Source organism: Taudactylus pleione, unplaced genomic scaffold, assembly GCF_031769625.1.
Source record: "Taudactylus pleione unplaced genomic scaffold, aTauple2 ptg000386l, whole genome shotgun sequence".
Classification (NCBI taxonomy): domain Eukaryota; kingdom Metazoa; phylum Chordata; class Amphibia; order Anura; family Myobatrachidae; genus Taudactylus; species Taudactylus pleione.
The window spans coordinates 2,256,834-2,279,000 of NW_028284787.1; the positions used below are offsets into that span (position 1 = coordinate 2,256,834).

Here is a 22,167-nt window from a genome sequence, read left to right on the forward strand (position 1 = left end):
ACAACAACCACCAATAATATACGGTTTAAATGTGCTGGTAGACCTATTGATTGGCAGCGAATAGGTTACAAAACAGTAATGTATTAAAACAACTCAAAATTTATTAAAACAAGCTCAAAGTGTCAGATACATAGAATATGTAACAAAGTGCTTACACTACATAAGAAATATTCAAAGAATACATTTAGAAGGCACAATCTTTTATAGCAAAAAAAGGTATTCAGGCAACATGCGATAGTACTATCTCGTTTATAAGGTAGTGACCAGTCAGTCATAGGTCAACTGCAGACATGCAGGTAAAAATAGAAGATAGCCGGCCAGTTAAATAAGTATTTTATCCTTCTGATAGGCAAGAATAAATATTTATCCAATGTTTTAAATTGTAATCTATTTTCTATTGTAATCTAAAAATAAATAGGTGTTCACCCTACAATCAGTACAAATTCCCAGGAGGAAGCATGATTCTTTCAATACTCCGCTAATATCAGTCTCTATTTTCTATTTTTTTCAATGCAGGTTCACTGTTTTCTCTGCTATTCAAAAACTGGACATATTGTAGGAAATTATTTATAGCAACAATAGAGTTTTCTATCATTTTCCTTTCTGAAAGTGCTTTAAAGAGAAAAGTCCATAAATTGGTTTGTTTCTTATTAATGTTCAAATCAACATAGTTTACAATATTAAGGTCAGCAGTCAAAGTCAGTTTTACCAGGGAGTCTAATGCATTGAGGTGCTGAACCAATTCCTGTAATTCTGTAATCATGCCTAGCTACAGGATCAACAAATCATTTATGTAGCGGCAATTGAGTTGCATCTTGGAAAACCAGGGATTAAAGAAAGATTATTCAAAGCTAAATAAAATGTTCAAATTCTGAGTGATATTAGATATGAGAATTACAAGAATCTGGACCTGCTGGTTGGCAGTGCTGTCACTGAGCAATGCCATCAAGCTAACGCTATGTGATGCGTGCTTAGTGGACAGTTTTCCTCCTATATATCCCTCACACATCTATATTGGGTTTATTTTATATAAATAGATAGATAGGATAGTGACTATCGCTATCGCAGCTGCTAAGTTTTCTCAGCTGCTAATGTAGCAGGAGGCGTCACGCCTTCTGCATGCATTACCGATCCAAGCTGTGTCCAAAGACACAGCATCGGATCATCTGCAATCTCTTCGGCCAGCTTAGTGAACATGGGGTCATGCAAGCTGGCACCACAGATGAGTAAAAGAGGCAAGGAAATCTCCATCAAAGGTGTATCACCACAACAGTGGTGACACCCCTCTGACAGTCTGCTCTTGGACTGTGGGCCTGATTCAGCAGCAGACGCAAATGCAATTGCAATCGCCTACGGATCGCAGTTGCTAAAATATGCTAATGCTTGCCAAAGCACAACTGACAAAGATGCCCACTTGTTGCCTTTTCATATCCATCCAATGTAACTCTTTTGCGCAAACAACAATACCATTGACGTACATCAGGCAGTCACACAGTTGCAAACACTGCACGTTTCCTTGCATGCAGAGAGCTCTCATGCTGCATATGCAATTGCTTTGGATAATTTATGCACACCCATGAAACGGCGTTCAAACGAATAGACACCCCTGTCACCACTCCCAAATTCTGACAGCCTGTCAATCATTTTGCAATGGATTCATCTGTGCATCTGTAATCTCAATGCGATCGCTGTGCACACGCAGTGAGGCTTATACTCATGTGTGATGGCAAAAAAGTGCTCAATTTGCATCCGCAATCATCATTGCATTCACTGCTGAATTAGTCCCTGTCTGCGGGATCGCAGACCTGTACTGCACATGTGCAGTATGGGTCAGGCGCATGCACAGTTCCTAATAACTGGGAATCTGCATGATCCCTGTTACTGTGTCCGCAGCTGAATCACCCCCTGAAATCACTCTGCAAACCAACATTGAAGACCATGTCAAGCAGGGCTACCATCAGGGGGGGAATGCTGGGACTGGAGTCCCATTCATGGACAGAAGGGGACCTGCCTGGGGTGTCACTGTGTGGCTGCAATCAATCTCTCGTTTCTTACTTTTGCAATCTCTCATGCTGTTTGTAATATCTGTATGCTAAGTTTTGCCAGGATCAAAGATTGTGATTGATTATGCTGTCTGCCACTGTCTGAATTAAGTGCTGATCTGCTCATGAGCCTGGCAGGCACTCTGCTAAGACCCCTGGAGTGGCTGTTGTAATTTGAGACAGTAAATTAAATGCTAATAATGCACACTATAATGTCAAAGTTTACCATGAAAACACAGAGGACCGACTAACTCCGTAGCTTAAGTATGCAGTTGTTAAAAAAAGTTATATAACACAGCACTTTGAAAGAAATGAGAGTGTGACTGTATGTGTACGAAGCCAGTCTCTCAGTCCCAGAACCTGTGAAATTTAAGAGTGTCCCTGTTTTATGGGATTTTGTGACAGTATGTGGCCCTGACAAAGTACTGTACAAAACTAGGCAAAAATCTAATCTTGGTCAAACTACATCACTATGCCACATTTGAAGATTCTAGGTACAAAACTCTGGCCATGCATTAAGGACAAACACACACACAGACACACACACACAACACACACACATTCTCACATAATATATATAGTATATATTTATCTATATCTATACACACACAACAAAACCAAGCCAGTGCTAGGCTGCAACTGGCAGTCCTGTTCACATTATAATAAGGAGATCCATTGTATTGTGGAGTTTCCTATTTTCATGTAGTTTGTCATGGGGATAGATGTCCTAGGGAAAATGGGCCCACGTAAATAATTATATACTCCCCACCCCAAAGACACAGCTGTCACAAGCGTGGAATTTAGGAGCTGTGTTCCCGGACTGGGCCTTGGATCTGTATTACTTGGCGCAGACGCTCGCTGGAGGAGACTTGGCTTAATGAAGTTTCTCCGCATGAGAGGGTGCAGCGAACTGACAGGAGTTTGAGGAATGCGGCAGTAAGGTGGTAGCTAGGAAGCTACATGGAGCGGCTGGATAGCCGAGGGTAGACGTTGGCAGCTGAGTGGCTACGTGGAGTGGCTGGATAGCCGAGGGTAGACGTTGGTAGCTGAGTGGCTACGTGGAGCGGCTGGATAGCCGCGGGTAGATGTTGGTAGCTGAGTGGCTACGTGGAGCGGCTGGATAGCCGTGGGTAGATGTTGGTAGCTGAGTGGCTACATGGAGCGGCTGGATAGCCGTGGGTAGACGTTGGTAGCTGAGTAAATACGTGGAGCGGCTGGATAGCTGTGGGTAGACGTTGGTAGCTGAGCAGCTACGTGGAGCAGCTGGATAGCCGTGGGTAGACATTGGTAGCTGAGCGGCTACGTGGAGCGGCTGGATAGCCGTGGGTAGACGTTGGTAGCTGAGCGGCTACGTGGAGTGGCTGGATAGCCATGGGTAGACATTGGTAGCTGAGTGGCTACATGGAGCGGCTGGAGCGCAGTGGGAAGGCTTGCTTAGCTAAACTAAGAAACTAGTTGCACTGGCAACTTGTGTGAGCATTGGGGATCCTTTTATAGTGGACACTGGGAGCTGACAGGCTGAGAGAGAAGGAGAAGGCTCCTCATTGGTGGTAGTGGGGTCACATGGGCAATCCAAGATGGCCGTGCCCATGGACCGGAGGACAGCGCTTCCTGGAGGTAGTCAGCGGGGACCAGTGGTCAGCAGGAGCCGGCGTGGGAGCAGCACAGCAGCGGGACCCTCCAGAGGACAACAGCGGAGACTGCCTTGGGAGAAGAGGAAGGAGCATACAGCGCGGGAGCCGGAAGACAGAGCGGGTCAGCGCCCGCACAGGTAAGCGACGGGGTCTGATTCTGGGGTCTCCAGGCCGGCGTGTGACAACAGCCCAGTGCTGAAGACTGTGATAATAAACAAACTGTAGCATTTATTTTCATCTAAATCTAGGGCGGATTAATTTTAACCCTACAGATTTTAATCAAATAGTATTTATAATATTCAAAGTAAAATTTGAATGACACACATTTAATCCACACGGTGCTACAATGCAAATGACTGGTGAGAGGGTGAGAAAGCAGGTTTTGTTGGTAAAAAGTGGCTGAACTAAATTTTACGAGTGAACTATATTAACTATATTATATATGAATGGTGTTCAATAGTGGCTAAATAACTAATAATTGATCAGACAGACTTTCTCACACTGACTAATAACAGCATAGCTGCACTGCTTACCTTTATGAAAGGGTTGTAATTCATGTCACAGCTCCTTGCAACTCTGACCTGTATATCTTTTGATTGTAGCTCTCACTCTCTCTAACATCATACCTTACTCTGGATATCATTGTAGACAAAGTCAAGGCTATCATGTTGTATTTGAACTTGAACTCTAGTCATACTTAAACAGTCTGCATGTACCTCAGGATGCAAAACTCTGACATCTCTAGCACTTCTGCGGTCTACCGGAACTGATCACACCTGACAGGATTAAGAGCTTTTTTAAATCTACAAATTTCATGTTTGTGTTTTGTGTCTTATGGCAAAAAAAATATGCAGACATGCTCCCAAATTGCTGCAGTGTCTTGTTCCTGGACTTCCAAGCATTGGGTGGTATGATAGTACTGTATAGAGACAAGCCTGTGTGCAATTTCTGTGCTGTGCAAGGTCATTGTTCCAGAGACTCTAGGAAGATGGCACTGTCTCCATTTCCCTGGTGATTTCATCAGTGGCAGTCACAAGGCTAGTATAGTTAATTAGTGCTGGTGTGGACCTCAGGAGACCGCGTGCACCACACAACTTTCAAGCATTATAGATTCACCAGTATTGGGGAGTGTATAAATATTAATTTTCATAGTTACAAGGGTTGTCCAAACAGTAATGCCTAAATGCTCATAACTCTGAAATAATATGCAACATTTATTTGAAACTTTGTCAGTTTGTAATTTAATATGTCTGCTAACTATATATGTAGTTTTGTTTAGGTAGTCCAAGAAATACCATGGAATCCAATATGAAACAAAGAGCCATCATTGAATTCTGGAAAAAGAAGGCTGCAGCGCTACAGAAATCCACAGAAGACTGAAAAAAGTGTATGGTGAGCATACAATTGACTATAGTACTGTTAGAAGGTGGATGAAGCATTTTCAATTGGGAGAATCGTCCGTGTGCGACAAACCTCGTGGTGGCAGACTATCAACTGCAGTGACAGCAGAGAACCGACACAAAGTCGATGCCATTATTCAGAAAGACCATTGTGTGACCATCAGAGATATCAGTGATGAACTTGAATGTAGCCATGACACTGTAGAAACACTAATCAATGATTTGGGATATCATAAAGTGTGTGCTAAATGGGTTCCAAAGCAATTAACCAGGGATCATAAGGCCCAGAGGGTGGAAGTGTGCAATGACCTTTTGACCAACTTTGAAGCCAACCCTGAGACATTTTTTGAAAATGTCATTACAGGAGATGAGACCTGGGTATTCCTTTATGACCCAGAAACAAAGGCCCAATCAAAACAATGGAAACACCCAAGTTCACCTAGGCCAAAAAAGTTTAAATCACAGCAATCCATAAACAAAGTCATGGCCACATTCTTCTCGGATTGCCGAGGTGTTATTCTCATTGATTACTTGGAACAAAACCAAACAATCAACAGTGATTGATACATTATTACACTTAAGAAGCTGAAAGAAGCCATCTGCAAAAAAATGTCAACAATTCGACTGTCAAATGTCATCTTACACCACGACAATGCCAGACCTCACACTTCAATGGCAACATCTGTGGCCATTGCCAAAATGGGGTGGGCAATAATGCTACATCCACCTTACAGTCCTGATTTGGCCTTTTCTGACTTTCATCTGTTTGGCCCTCACAAATACTGTCTCCATGGTCAACACTTTGAAGACATAGAGGTTGTTAAAAACGCCATACATTCCTGGGTCAAACACCAACCACTGGAATTTCTCCAAAGTGGATTCACAGCTTGGGTTGAGAGGTGGAGAAAATGTTTGAAGTCTTAGAAACAGAATGACTACTCAAAAAAATCACCATCTGTCCTCAAAGTATTTTACTGCAAATTTTCAAATCTGTATCTATAATAAAATTTGAGTTGTGAGCATTTAGGCATTACTTTTTGAAGAACCCTCGTATCTTATGTTTTAGTACACGTTTTGTCAATGAAAGACTTTTCTTAGCATACCAGTTAAATTGTATGTGGGAATAGAGCCTGTGTTAATTTAATAAGTTATACAGAATGCCACACTATGACCATTTTCACAATATTTTAGTATATGAGAAATACAGCTGAATAAAAAATATGAAAACACTGGAAAAACAATGAAGTTATTTTCCACCATTTTGTACTTTCTATCATATAAGAATAAATTGAATGCAAACATAACTTAACTCTACAAAGGAAGATTACAAAAGCAGAGCAGTATTCTGGTTGTATTTTCTTGGTTAATATATATCGTTTAGCAAATCTAAATGAATTTAGCTACAGATGTTACTTATGCTTCATTTGATACAACAATATTGATGACACATTTCTCCATTTTAGGATTTGTTGATATTGCTCTTTGCCCTTCAACACCCATAGAACTCCATGGTCCCTTACTTCACCATGTCATATATCTCATGGGGCTAATGCAGAGTTAGTTCCTTGACAGTTGATGAGTTGTTTCTTGCATGAATTCTGACTTTGCATGCACAAAACAGTAAGGGTACACAAATGTGTCCATGCAGAGATACATAACTCTACCAGTTATACATGCCTGTGTTTGTATGGGCAGAATGGGTTGGAAAAGGGATGCTCTAATATACAGTAGGCCAAGCAATTGCACAATTGTGACCACATGCAGTCTGGTAAAAAAATTCTGTATAATGATATAATGATAGTTGCTTGCAAATAGGTATGAAGATTGTATGACCTTAGCATGTCATAGCCTGGAGGTGTGCTGCAGCCTAATGGTGATTTAGGGAGTGTTGGTCTGTGTAATCACTGGGTAATCACTGGGTTGTTTAACCATGACTCATACAAAGCTAGGGTTCCTGTGGAACCATCCTTGGATGCACCATGGTAGAACAACCCTATGACAGGGCCAGATTAAGAGACACTTGGGCCTGGTGCTGACAATAATAAAGGGTCTATACTGAGAAGGGGAGAGCTGCAACCAGTGTTATATGGGTGTGTCCAGAGCCACATGGGAGTGTATACCCTCTATACACTCAGACCCACTCTTTCCTAAAAACATAAAAATAGAATAAAATGCAGAATTTTGTGAGAAAACTAGGAAAACTATTTTAATACTTATAATTTATGGCTGACTTTGAGACCAGCTAGGTAGCTTACCATCATGCTGATGATAGGCCTATTGTTATGTGGAGGCCTGGAGCCGGAGCTCCATCTACCCCATTGTTAATCTGGTCCTGCCCTATGATGACGACAGTCTCCAGCACTGGCGAGCTGCTTGAGATTGTCTCTGTGCAAACACTCCACGGACAGAAAATGCTGCTTTCATCTCCACTTGGGCATACTGTATATTATGTTTTGTGAGTTTAGACAGCAAGCAAATCAAAGAGGTGTTTCTGCTATATTAGGTTTTATATCTTAATTGGTACCTAAAAGCAGTTCCTCAATTTTATTTATGGTACCTAAAAGCAAATGTTTTTGCTGTACACAAACTAAATGTTATGCAAGTAAAAATTGTCTGTGAAGGGGCGTATTTATACTGAGTCCTGGGGGGCCTGCACTGCACACCCTGCACCCATACTTTTCTTTTTCATACTTACCTCTCTGATGTCCCACAGAGTAGCGCCACTGAAAATGGCTGGAAAATGGCCGTCGCTGCCATTATCCCAGCGTTTTGAAGATGCACAGTAGGAAATCACTGTGAAAATGGCTGCTGTGCCATTTTCCCGGTGAACTGCGCATGTGAAGTAGACGTCAGACACACTCTAATGCCCGGAGTCAACTGCTGCTGTCAGTTAGCTGACGCCAGCTGGGGATAGAGGAGGGGAGTGAACACCGTCCGCCTCCTCTCAATATGCCCCTGTGGCTGTGATATGTGCTATGTGCTACTGTCACAAACTAGCTTCTTGAGCACTACATATGGGTGGAAATATGCTATTTTATGTGCTTTTTAAAAAATAATTTACATCCATTTTGCAACCAACTCTGCATCAGCCTCCATGTACTGTATGTAAAAATAAAATAATTATAGTCTGCAACTAATTAATTTGATAATGTTATGCTGACAGCCATACATATATAGGAAAAACAGAGAAAAATGATAAAATGAGTCTGTTGTCCTCACTTTTTTTCTAACTGTAAATCTGTCATATCTTTACGTCATCTTATCATTAAGCTTTATTCCAAATCATTGTATGAAAAAATGTCATAATTTATATATATACACACACACACACACACACAATGCAGTAGCGCCGGCACTCCACAATAAAATTAATACTCGCCTGGGTGCACTCTAATGGTTATAAAAACAAGTATGCAATTAGGAAAAAACAGCGGCACTCACAGAAAAAAGACTCACGACTCCAGGGGGTCAGCGTTCAATGTTTCAGTCAAAGCGACTTTTATCAAGAACAACAAAGTGATACAGTACATACCTATATACCCAGTGACATCCCATAGTGTCAGCGTGCAACCTGCCCAGTGCCGCCTGCCATGTGAATGACGTCACAAGTGCGGGACCGGCACACATGTCATGACGTGGCTGCCAAGAGTGTCATTGCCACACTGATCTGCCATGGCAACCCGGCTCTGAAGCAGCCATGCTGAACGTGACTCATAATATGCACACACTCCATAAGCTATGCTGCCGGAGTGGTGAACATGGCATAAAATGTGGTGTCATGTTAAACATGTGAGAAACTAAATGCAAATAAAATGATGTAACATGATCAACACATACAATACACGAATACACAGGCAGGTAAGGCAATGTGAACATAAAAACAGCAGAGTGATTAACATCTGAGCCCCAAATGACAAGTGATGAAAAAATATATATAATAAGCAGTGAAGAAAAGGACAGATATGCAACAAATGATGCAGATGTAGAAGGGAAACAAAGAAAAGTGAGGCTGTGCTGCAGACCGGCTGTGACTGAAAAAATGGAATGAATAAATTAAACATGGCTGAATGAATACACAGAGGCCAGTATCGAATAAATCTCAGGTAGTAATGCTAAAAAGATATTAATAGTGTGATCATAATGTACCGAAGGCCCGCCAACAAAATAACCAATTGAGGTGTCTATATATGTATATGTACCAGCAAAACCTGTGTAATAAGTAGTAATACAGTGGATAGACATGTAAAACCTCAATGTGGACATGAACCAACGGTGGTACAGTGTCACCGCAAGAACAGATGGCTGAGGTAAAAGGAAAGAAGACAGATACGAAAAGAGTACACACAGGAATGGGTGACCGGAGTTAAAGGGTCTGGAAATGGGGAAGATGAAAGTGTCAACTCAGGCGCAACCATGGATGTTGCCATCTTACAGCACCAGGTATTGCGAGGAGGTCTCCCATCCAAGTACTATTCTGGCCTACACTGTATATATATTTTTTTTGACAGAACATATTACCATTGAATCTGCCTTAATCTGATCCCCCATGGTTTCACAATCAGAATTTGAATCATTTGCTATATCAATCAGATAAAAAGTAATCAGGGCATTGTTATTTTGAAGTTATTTTGAATCTTGAATACTGACATTTATTGAATAAAGCTGTATTTTCTTACCCTGTTTCAGAATCATTTAATTTTAATAATATAATTAATTTAATTATATTTCTTGTATTTTATGTCCCTATACAACAAAGTAATGTATTCTGTGAATAAATAGAATTTTACATAAATACAAAGTGTTGTCCCATTCTTTGTTAACACTTCATTGACTACTTAAAGATTTAATATTATAATTTGTTTTACTACTAAGGTAACTACAATTGAGCACCTACAGTACTATCACTCTCTTTCACTGTATATAAACTGTTGCTGGCTGCTAATAGGATGGATTGATAGCTCACATTATACAGTAGGATGGAAGGACAGCTCACATGTCTACTGGAATGATGTCTGATGGTTCATTTGTTCATCCAGCACTGCCAATAAAGGATTGCGTAGCTACTGCATGATTCCATTACAAGCATGGTGCTTCAGATAATATTGTGATTACATCCGGTAATTATTCTAACCTGGATAATAGTACTAAATTGTTGTTTATAATCTAAGAACTGGTAAATTATATGTACTATTATTTAATGTCAGTGTTCCTGAGTGATAACAACACTAAATTATTTTGTTTACGTAGTCTAAAAACAATGGCTAATTTAAATCACACATAAAATTAACCTGAATCATTCTGGTGCTGGTACTGTATTTATTACTTTGGCATAAACACCAGCACAAGATCCTTGTAAACTTTAAAATTATTTGAAAAATTGTGCAACTATCTTTACTTAAACAAATCATACTTACCTGATCTCCCGGAAGGTGCAGGAGGCACCTCATTTTTTGGGCATTCCCCCGCACCCCAGGAAGCGTGGACAGATCTCCCACATCCCTAGTGAAGTGGGCAGGATGGGGAGAGAATACCATAGCGATCCATAGTGAGGGAGCGGGGCTATAATGATGCAATTGTGTCATGATTACGTGAAAGACCGGTCCTGCCCCCCGATGTAAACAGCTGCATTTCCTCTCCAGGCTTCTCCCGTAGTGGAGATAAAAAAGTAGGCAAATATGAAACAAATATTAGCATCTCATATCTGCAGATGGGTCGCCATTCTTTGAGACAAACAATTCAAGTGCTTGTCAGTTTGAAATTAATGCTCTGTATTATGCTGCCTCAGCTCTGCCCAATGACATATTATTGTTTGGGCTTTTGATATGGTTTGTGGTAAATGGTTTTTGATGTATAATATCAATGCTTCTTCTGCCTACCATCTTCTCATCAGGTAAGTATCTGTAAAGCTGAAGATGTGCAAATAGATACGTATCTGATGTGATTCTGCTCTTAATTTATGTTAAAGCCTTATTACCACTGCTCCCTTCCTCTGCTTGTGATTGGTCCTCCCACTCACAATACCGCCTCCCTCACTGATGTTTTTAATTATTTTTTAATTATTTTTCAATAATGAAAACATCCAAGCATAAAAGAAAGAGAAGGGGAGAGACATGGTAGGAGATTGGAATATGGAAATCTCACACAGACAGTTGATACATGAGAATACAGTATTTCCCTTCATAGACTACAATTCAGACATGTCATTATAAGACAACATGCAAATTCGAGACTGGTGAATCATAACTCGATAAGGATGGCTGAACCTACTAGGAAGTGAATTAAGCAGAGGTCATAAATATTAATATTAATACCCAAGTGCATGGCCAATGTCCCAAAAGTCATCATACTATTAGGGGTATATTTACTAAAGAGCAGGTTTTTAGAAGTGTAGATGTTGCCCATAGCTACTGCCTTCTAGAAGGTGCTAGATAAATGTTAAGTAGAATCTGATTGGTTGCTATGGGCAACATCTCCATTTCTAAAAACTCGCACTTTAGTAAATATACATACCCTTTAGCTTTTCCCCATACCATCCATAACTTATTTGTGCCAATAAAACCCTTTCATTAATGGAGAGGAAGTGGAGGTGGAAAAGATATAATCAGTTGTCTCCATCAGAATGTGAATTTAACCAAGGTAAAAAGGTGAGTCTTGAGTCTGTTTTTGAAGGTTTCAATTCCCGAAATTTAGAGTGCAAAACAGGAAAAAAAAATTTCATTTGTGACAGTTGGAAAATAAAGCAGCAATTGATTACAACTTTCTTAATTTACAAGCGTGCAAACTCAACATAGCACATGTTATGTTTTGTGCTTGTGTTATGACAGTGTGCACCTAATTTTTAGCAGTTCTCTTGTATGACTTCTAGAGTGCCAAATTTCTCTCCTTATCATAGGAGTTGGAAGATTGTGGCACATCTTGCTGGGAGCCAAATATACCCATATTCAGTAAGAAAATACTGCATTGCAGAATAAAATATTTAAACCAGAATCAAGAGTCAGAGATTGCCTATTTACAGGGCCATAAAGAGCCTGCCTGGGCCTGAGGGAATGGGTGTGGCCTAATCTTGGGAGGCATGGCCACAACCACTTAGAAAAAAATGTGGTGTGGCAATGCATGCTGGGGAGGAGGGAGCTGTGAGCCCCTCAGCCCCGTGCAAAAAACAGGGGGGGGATGATCAGTGTTAAGGACCGCAGACTGTAGCTGCAAATAAGGATCCTACACCTGCTGCGGACACTGTGTGTGAGACACTGTGGACAATGGAGCTCATTCAGACCCGCTAGCAAGATGCAATCGCTCGCTGGCAAAAAGCGGCCGGATATTTAAATTAAGCGCTCGCACTGCGTCGCGTAAGGATGCCCACTATGTTTTAGCGAGCTACAGCAAAGTGCACTCGCAAATGTCTGAAGATGACCCCTTGCCACTCACAACAAACGTCATCTCCGGGAAATGTAGGTTTAATTGGGACCATCGTGAGCCATCGGAGCTGCTCACAGCCCTTGGGGTTGCCTTAGCCTGCTGCAAGCACAGCGATCAGCACTGGCTGAAATACATGCAGGTGACATGTACAATGATGCTACTTTGCTAATTATGCACGCCCTTTAAGCTGCATTTTGGCAGCCTGACACACCTGCATTCGCACATCCACTCCCCCGTTCCCAAGCACCTTCCCCTGTTAATACCCACAAATGGCACTATCTGTCACTCAAAACAGTGACCTGATAGTGGCTTACGAGCTACCAAAATCAGATCTCAACGAATGGCTTGACCATGCACACTGCGAATTATATGTATGCGCAGATGGGCGAAAATTGCTCAGAGCGAGCGATCGCGCCTTAGCGAGTGGGTCTGAAACAAGTTCAAAATCCGGATCTTATACAGTGCATACCAACGCTGAAATTTTACCACCATCTGGTAAGCAGGCTCATAGGCCTGTATTTGCTGCCTTATTTTATGCATTTATATGCTAATTATATGTTCTATAATTGTCAAGAACACGGGCTGACTAGCAGATACAGCAATCTGGATTATGGTTGTGATGACAGCGCACTGCGGTCATTTACCAAAATACACAGTTCTTCTGCCACCACACAGACTGTTCTCTGGAGGTCTGCGATCTCCCAACAGATGAATAATAAATCACATTCAAATTACACACAAATATGTAGCATGAGCCTATACAGGCACGAAAGTTCAATAAGAATCACAGAGAATATGCAAGATGAAATGTGTTTAATCCAAAAAAATATTTTCAAGGCTTAGTTACAAAAATATTAATAAAATGACAAACAGATTATAATGCAAATATTTTCTTAAAAAATAAAAGAGAGAAATAATTCAGAGTCCCTAAGACACTTACACTAAAGTTCTTAGCACTACTGATGGGGTGGGTGATCTCACCCACAGGAATATCCTGATGCACTCCCAGAACTTCCGTCTGAACCCCAAGGAGTGAACAAGCTGGCTGGGGAGAGTTGCACTCTTATCTGCACAGGGGCCCTCCTAGCCCCCACCTTTTTGATTAACTCTCCCAATGAAAGCTGTTAATAAATTTTGTGACTTGTACACATTCTGCTCTTCAGCTGACACAATTTTACCCAACTTGTCAAAGTAAACAATTCTTATCTCAGCTCCTATAACATAACAAAAATCTTTAAAAGTAACACTAAATTAACATAAGTTTGGTTTTAGGGCTTTCGATCCAGGACACTGACCTCAGCGGTCATAAAAAAAGGATACACAGTTATGTATCACTCTTCAAATCACAGGACATAGATCATTATCAACCCCTCTTCCTTGAATGTCTAACTTCAAAAGAGGAAGGGTAATATCTCAGCCCTTCTAGACACACACAGTTCAATTAATGGACTTCATAGTTAACAAAATATTATTTCTGGCGATTATTCTTGTGATTAATCATCACAATAATAATATCTGCTGATATATGTTTATGTATGGTCAAATGTGGACCGAATAAATGATCACTTTTTATATGCAGGATTACGCTATGTTCCTGTCTCTCTCTTCTCATGTATTTGGAGTTTGATGACAATTGACACTTAAGAGATTAATGTAATCAGTTTTACCTTATTTATCTTATTTATCTATTTACTTGCTCGTCTTGTTGATTTATTCATTGAATATCTGCCTTCTTACCAATTCTATATTTTATGGATTAGCACCATAGGTTTTAGACGCCAGACTTTTCGTCTCTCCCCCACAGGCAGAGAAGACTGCTGCTACTGCTGCAGCTCAACAGCAGCGAGTAGTCTCCCGCTGCAGCCCAGCCCACAGCAGCGTGTGCTGGGCTGCTGATAGGAAAGAGGGAGGGGGAGTGGCATTGGACCTCCGCCGGGCCCCTCCAGCAAGCCCTGGCCTGGGTAATTACTACCCGTTCCTACCCACTCTGCGCCCCTGTCTATTTAGGGCACATTTTTGTTCATTGGTTTGTTGCAGAATTTGTCACCCAATTTGTTACAAAATTGCTTGGTATTTGTACATCCTTTAAGATGGAGGAGATTGAGGTTTGACCTATATTTTTGATGGGATACTTTTTGCATAATTTAAGCATAAATTATATGGGAAATCACATTTGCAGATACACAGATAACAATAAAATAGCAAATAAAATATACCAATGTGACAGTCCTGATTCCACCCTAGTTACTGAAGACTTGTTTAAAACATGAATGGTGCTCCAACATGTATTTTCAAAGAAAAGTATTGTAACTAATTAAGAGGGTGATCCAAAAGTTGAACTTCCTTTTCTGGTGCTACAATCCTGTGTGTGCTTGCATGGAGGCCAGGGCCATAACTAGGGTGGTGCAACCAATGCCATGGCACAGGGCACCGCAGGGCAGGGGGCGCTGTTGGGGCCTGTCAATTTTCTGTTTATTATCATTCTCACTTGTAGCTTCCTCTTCTTCTTTTATCCCTAGCATCTCCTGGCCTACTATCTCTTCCCTGACTCTTCCCCTTGAGGCCATGGCCCTTTTTTGGGTGTATGTCTTATGTCCCTGTTTGAAAAATGCTCATTCTGGCACAGGGCACTGAAAAGTCTATTTACTGCTCTGATGGAGGCACATCAGAAAGCAGGGAGTGGGCATACATTTATGTAATCACAAGTAGTAACAGAGAATGTACTGTTATCTCTGTACTCCCTAGCAACTCATATTTTACAACTCACATTATTGCTTATTTTTTTGGACAATTTTAAAAAGTGTTTAAATTTTTTTTGTTTCTCTATTTTAAAAAAGAGTATTATGTATTATTTGCGTATGCCCAGACGAATGGCAGGGGTGGATTTAGGGGTCAGGCTGCCACTAGGCACAATATTTTGGGGGATTTGATGCTCCCCACCCCCTTACGAGACTCTGCCCCTTCCAGCTACATGTGTATTTTTTTTGCATTCCGAGGGCTAAGAACCAGGCTCTCACATTGCAAATGTGAATGCTCCCAGACTCTCCCCAAAATGAACATAATATTCGTGGACTGCACGTACACCCACTCCTGAGACTCTGATGCATCATGGGGGATGCATTATTTGTTCTGTGCAGTGGCGTCCCTCTGCATGGTAACACGCGGGCAGGGTTGTAGTTTGCGCACCTAATCCATGCGCTGACAAAAAGGGGGCATGGCCTCACATGCCAAACCCCTGTTTTAGTCACTCCGGGGGTACCAGAGGTGTGGACTGCCCCCAGGGGCCACTTTGTGTGCAGTGCCAGCTCCCTCACTGTGTCAATAGCCGAGTACTGCACATAATGCTACAGTGCAGCACCCGGCTCCTGTCACTGAGGAAGATTCAGCACTTTGGTGTCACCCCTCGGTGGGTAACACCCTGGTGTGGTCCGTACCCCCCCACCACGCTTGTGACGCCACTGGTTTTGTGTCCAAATAGCAGTGGCTGAATTGAGGCACTAGAACGTTCTGATGCAGGGGGACTGCTGTGTTCCCCCTGGGAAATCCAGCACTGCAAATAGCCACATGTACAGGGCCGCAAATAGGGAGGAGCTGGAGGTGCACGTGCAGTGGGTGCGCGGCTGCACCTGGCGCCAGTGTCCTCCATCCTGGCACCGCAGGGAGGCTTCAAGCCGGATACCTGCTGAGATGTTATTACCAGCGTGCACCTGGCTCCTTCCCTGCAGCACCGCGGTAGCCAGAAGCTTGAGTTCTCTCCTGAACTGCAGCTTCTGGCTCTCCCCATGGGCACAATGGGAGAGACATCATGGCGTCTCTCCCATAGTTCCGAGGAGCAGGAGCGGGGTTTAAGGTAAGTATTGTTTTTTTATTTTTTTGGGAAGTGGCACTGCAGGGGCATTACTATATGGGCACTACTGGGGCATTACTAAGGGGCATTACTATATGGGCACTACATGGGCATTAGTAGGGGGCATTACTATATGGGCACTACAGGGACATTACTAGGGGGCATTACTATATGGGTACTGCAGGGGCATATGGGCACTACAGGGGCATTACTAAATGGGCACTACAGGGGCATTACCATAAAGGCACTACAGTGGCATTACTATGGGGGCATTGCATTATGGGCTCTACAGGGATATTACTATGGGGACATTACTACAGGAGCTTTACCTCAGGGGGCATTACTATAGGGGCACTGCTGGAGGGGGCATTACTATGGGGGAATTATGAGGGGGGTGCCAAATTACAGTCTTGCCCCAGGTAACAAAAACCCTAGTTTCAGTCCTGACATGTATATATCCAGACTTGTGTGATTCTGGCCCCTATGCCAGCATGGAGAGGCAGGACAGGGATGGTAGTGGGTATTCTAACGTAGGCCGTATACAGTAGGAGAGCAATTGCGACCACATGCAGACTATAAAACAGATGTATATATGTCTGAAAAGCCTTTATTTGTATGTAATCAAAGATAAGTGTAAAAAGAGACTTGCTGAATGCGAAAACACCAATGAAGCTGGTTGTAAATTGCTACTGGTGGAGCTTGCTATAATTCTGGCTTTGCACATAAACAAAATTGCAGCTTTTGACACAAATTGTGCATTCAATGCCCTTTTAATGTGTAACATAGTTTATCTTGACTTGAAATTTAAGTCAAAAGTGATCTTGCTTTAATGTAGAACATTAACAAAGATCATTAGTAAGCAGCACTGAATGCAATCACAACAGCATATTATTAATATATTATTAATTATTAATATATTAATTAAATGTTAATGTTGGCTTCCGGTCAGTCTTTATACAAGGATACTTTAACACCTTAAAAAATAACAAGGATCAACAGAAGTAATACAGTAAAAGATAATATCTTCTGAATATGCAATATTTTATTACTCATTAATTATTACCATGTTATACACTTGTTTTTTAACTAGGCACATAGCTGCAGTATGACTTTTTGTTTTGTTATTTAAATTTAAAACTACTCTTTAATAAATAAAAAAGTGACTTACCATAAATTCTTCCAAAGATTGGTATGTTTTTCCTCGAAATTCACAGTAATTTTTTCTTTCTTTACACTGTGGGCAGCACTGACTGTTATCAACTTGAATACAGCGTGGGTGCAGCCTAGGGCACTCTGGTTGAATGCAAAGGGGCCCCTCTTCTGTGCAGCGGCATGGGCAAGCTGAGGGACCAGGTGTAAACTTTTCTCCAATAGCATAAACAAATCCACTCTCATCCACACAACCTTTTCCACGATAATCTGGATAAGCATATTCCTCTGAAGCTTCTGGCGTGGTAACAGGATCTGGAATAGATATTTCCTCTATCGGCTGATCTTGTATAACATCTGATTGTATTTGTGTTACAGTCCCTGATTTACTGCTCAGAGTTTGATTACTCAGAGTTTGTTTTTGTCTAGTCAAAAATTCTTTGTTTAAAATAGTTTTGTTAGCTTGACTGTAATTAGCTGCATGCTCCCTCTTTTCTTGACTGTCTTTCAAATGCTCTTGATGTTGTGTCTGTGTGAGATTTTGGACGCGTATAGTTGGGTTGCATAGGGCAACCATCAGGCAACAAGTCACAAGAAGAGAGCTGGAGAGAGCTCCAATTGCCATTACAGTGGAGCTGGGCATTTCCTACTGCATCACCAGGTCTGGGTTCCTTCATTCAATTTTCAATATAGGCTCCAATTTGAAGTCTCTATGTGAAGAATAAGAATATTACACTTTGTTTATTTTAGTTGTACTTCTGCATTACATTACTTGCAATAAATAATTCAATACTGGAACTTTAGCATAACCATATTACTACCTATTACAATCCCCCTAGCAATGTCCTTTTGCATGTCAACGTGCCTTTTGGTTTGGAATACCACATAAGTCTGTAAAGCAACTAAATATGTCTGTTATCTAAAGATTTTTGCATTACAAGATGATATATACTATATTGTATTGGCTACTATATTCTTACTTATAAATGGTCAAGTGTAGTGATCTGAAGTTTGTCTACTTGAAAAAAATGTTCCAGATAACACTAGTCTAGGTCCTCCAACTCATGCACTGTAGATCTTAGTATTGTTCCTTCCAACTATGACATGAAATATGTCTGGTCATGCCACATAACTAAAAGAAAATGGCTCCTTTTTATCTACTGGGATAAAAGCCAATAAATCCAAAACATGACCAGTATGCCTTTTAGTGATCTTTCTATAGAGTATTGGTTGCAGGAAACCTTAAAGTCTCTTATAGACCTGAAATGCTAAATGTAATTCTCTTCAGTGCTATAGTACATGAATCTAATCTAATGCATTATGGATGTTCAGTACTGTGCAAAAAATGTAGGCAGGTGTGGAAAATATGCTACAAAGTAAGAATGCTCTCCAAAATAGAAGTGTAAATAGTTTACTTTTATCAATTAACAAAATGCAAAGTGAATAAACAGAGGAGAAATCTAAATCAAATCAAGGTACTTGTGTACTTTACGGAATCATTGCGGAGAGAACCATATTAATGTTTTAAATGGTTCTTGTGTACTTTATATACACAAGTACCGAAAGATGTTCCCACCAAAAGAAGTAAGTTGTCCCCTCATGGGCTCATTGCGCTCGCCATGCTTAGGGCTCGGTGGCTCGCCACAAGGTTATATTCTCCCTCTATGCCCACTTGGATGGTAGGGAATGACGTTGGACACTGGGAATGATGCTGGACACTGGCTGATGATGTCAGGGTCTTCGACATGAAGGGGATTTAGACATTACCATGATTGGTAATTGTTACAGTGTGTATATTAAAATCAATAATAATAATTCCTTATACAATTAGAATCAAATATATATGTGTCATTCATATATTCCAGAGAGAGTCAGATCCCAGAACTAGTCTGGCCAGATGGTTTAACATACCCATAGATGGGAAGAGACTCACAATACAAGCTAATTAGCAGTTGTTTACATATAGCCACAGTTCACAGATAGCTAGCCTCACACAGGAAAGCTTAAAACAATAGCCCAAGTTTAAAATGAACAGTAGTTCCAGTTGACCAATAGGATATTCCCTTTCTGACCACACCTCACAGGTAAGGGAGATCAGGATAGCATTTACACTGTGGACACATGCTTGCAAGCTCACACCAGACACAGAGACAGGCAGACACACACTTGCAGAGAGATACGAAGGACAGAAGACTTTTCCCCAGAAGACTGCCAAGATGGAACTAAATACACCTGGATATATCTACTCATAATGGCTGTACATTAGATAGCATATATGGGTATTTGTAACAAGTTTGTATTAATCTGTTTATAACTTATATAGATAGTTTGTAGTGATTTATGTAATAATCAATCTGTAGTAGACTATATGTGTAACACGTTTGATTTGTAATTTCGGAAAAGGCTGAGTTAACATTCAATAGTGAAGTGAATTACTAACAGCAAGCTATATGGGTGACTCTGTACTGTAGATACATTGGATGATATAGTGTAGTCTTTGTCTATGCACATGTGTTTAATGGAGACTGTAGGTCATTCATACGATCCACCATGTGCTTGAACAATAGCATAGTCTGAGAAAGATAGGTTTAATGTGTGTTGTATTCTTGTGGTCTGACTGTAACATTGTGTAGTTAAGATTAAGATGGAAATTGGGTAAAATATTGCAATCTGTAGATATTTAATTGTTTGATATCAGCTGGTGATGAAGGAACCCGTAATTCAGGTTGAATTCAGCTAGTGATTGTGGTTCCATTGGAGTTGTGGATTGCTAGCCATATTGTGATAGTATTGTGAAGTTATATATTATCATAGTTTGGGGATTTAAAGATGGCTACCTCCGTGTGGTGTGAACAAAGGAAATTCCATGTGCTCCATGTTTCCCCATTGAATCATGTGCTTGATTCAATGGAAGTTGTGAATTACTAGTCTTGTGATAATAGTTATAATTCTACCCAGTTTTGGTGTTGTATAGTACAAATAGGTTGTTATAGATATTATAATTATGATCATTAACGGATATATGATTTACAGAAGTTACAACATTATGCAAGTTTTCTTACTTTCAAAATGGAGTGTATTATGAGTGTCTTCAATGTGAGATTTCAAAATGCAGTTTGCCTAGGGATCATGAGGCTTGCAAACAAAGGAAGATTATGTGCTTTGGCCCTTCCCCCTCCCCACAGTCTAGTGGGTACTGGATGAGGTCTGTTGTAGGATGGTATTGTTGTATATTGGAATCAGCTTGTGTTGTACATGTTGGAATATTAAATGGTGCAGTGTTTGCCTGATGTGTTGGCATATGATATTCAGCTTGCATATTTAATTAACTATGGCATTATGGGAGTCTTCAATGTGAGTTTTCAAAATGGAGTTTGTGTTCAGAGACCATGCGGTTTGAACAATAGGATATGAGCCCTAACAACCCCGACACACACACATTCTCACTCAGCAACCATTTCTCTCTCTCTCTCTCTCTCTCTCTCTCTCATCTTTGTATCATCTATATATATTGTATTTTAACAAGCATTGATTTTATAAAGATTGATTTGAAGAATATAAAAACATTGTACTTATAACATTTTGTGTGCATCGTTATCTTTATGAAAGGAAATTATCCAAATGATTTAAAAGGTATATAATTCTGGTTAACACTTTGCGAAGTTCATATATTTATGTTACTTATAACCTGATAGTTATTATATGAAAAATAGAATAATTTGCTTCAGATATATTGGGATTAAACAGGCTGGCAATGGCCTGTGTGTACAAAAAGAAAGAAGGAAAACACACCCCTCATCATTGGCGCCCGAACCGGTCTGCTTTTAAAATTGTGGAAATCATCATTAGCGACAATTTTAATTCCCACAATTAAAAAAGGCAGAGAGTACCCACATTTTTTTGTGTTAGCTTAGTTTTTTTTTTTGTTTGTACACAGGATGCCACTTGTAGAATGGCAATCCAGCGATGCCTGATTTCATTATAATTCTCACAGTATGTTTGTTTTCATTTTTGAATGGTTGCACAAGATATGTAACAGTTTCTCTTTCCAACAAGCATTTTTGCAGGACTGCAAGTCACAGTGAACAGCAGGCTCTAAGCAATGGTGACTCCTGGATATTCAAGGTAACTTGTATTAACCCTTTCTGTGCTGCATATATCATATCTGCAATAACACACTACAAAAAAATAAACACACTCACACTTGGTACAATAGATCTCTTTACAACATCATGGCTGCATTACCATGAGGCTCCACCATCTCCCATTCATAGCAACACAAAAGCACACAACTCTCACATGCAAATATATACACAAATAATTTTTTTCCCTGATAGATTGCAATCCATAATTTATTTATAGATATTAATCTGCCGGAAGTGCAGCAAAACATTTATATCCATTAAAATATACATACAGAATATCATATATCTCCCCCACACACACATGCATGTACACTTCTCACACATACATTCACAGTATATCACTTCATTTAGTTCTGTTTCTGCACCATGCAGCATATCTGCAGTGAAACTTGTGCATTAAGTTCACACATTACACATTGGCACAGGTACAGTGCATGTTTTAAAGTACTGGAGAATTCATAATTAATCGCAGAAAACACAATTTTTTTTATATATTTGAAGCAAATGAACGTAAATTGGAAATTCATCTTAGTG

General features: G+C 40.5%; 1 protein-coding gene across 1 annotated transcript in view; it reads right to left on the minus strand.

Moving 5' to 3' along the window:
- The window catches only part of VWC2 (von Willebrand factor C domain containing 2), a 582,935-nt gene that overhangs the window by 528,324 nt on the left and 32,444 nt on the right, over positions 1-22,167 (minus strand). The window contains exon 2 of the mRNA XM_088445627.1: positions 17,508-18,198. Within this exon, the coding sequence (XP_088301753.1) occupies positions 17,508-18,131 (624 nt within the window). The 5' untranslated portion in view covers positions 18,132-18,198. The remainder of the gene's footprint in view (positions 1-17,507; positions 18,199-22,167) is intronic.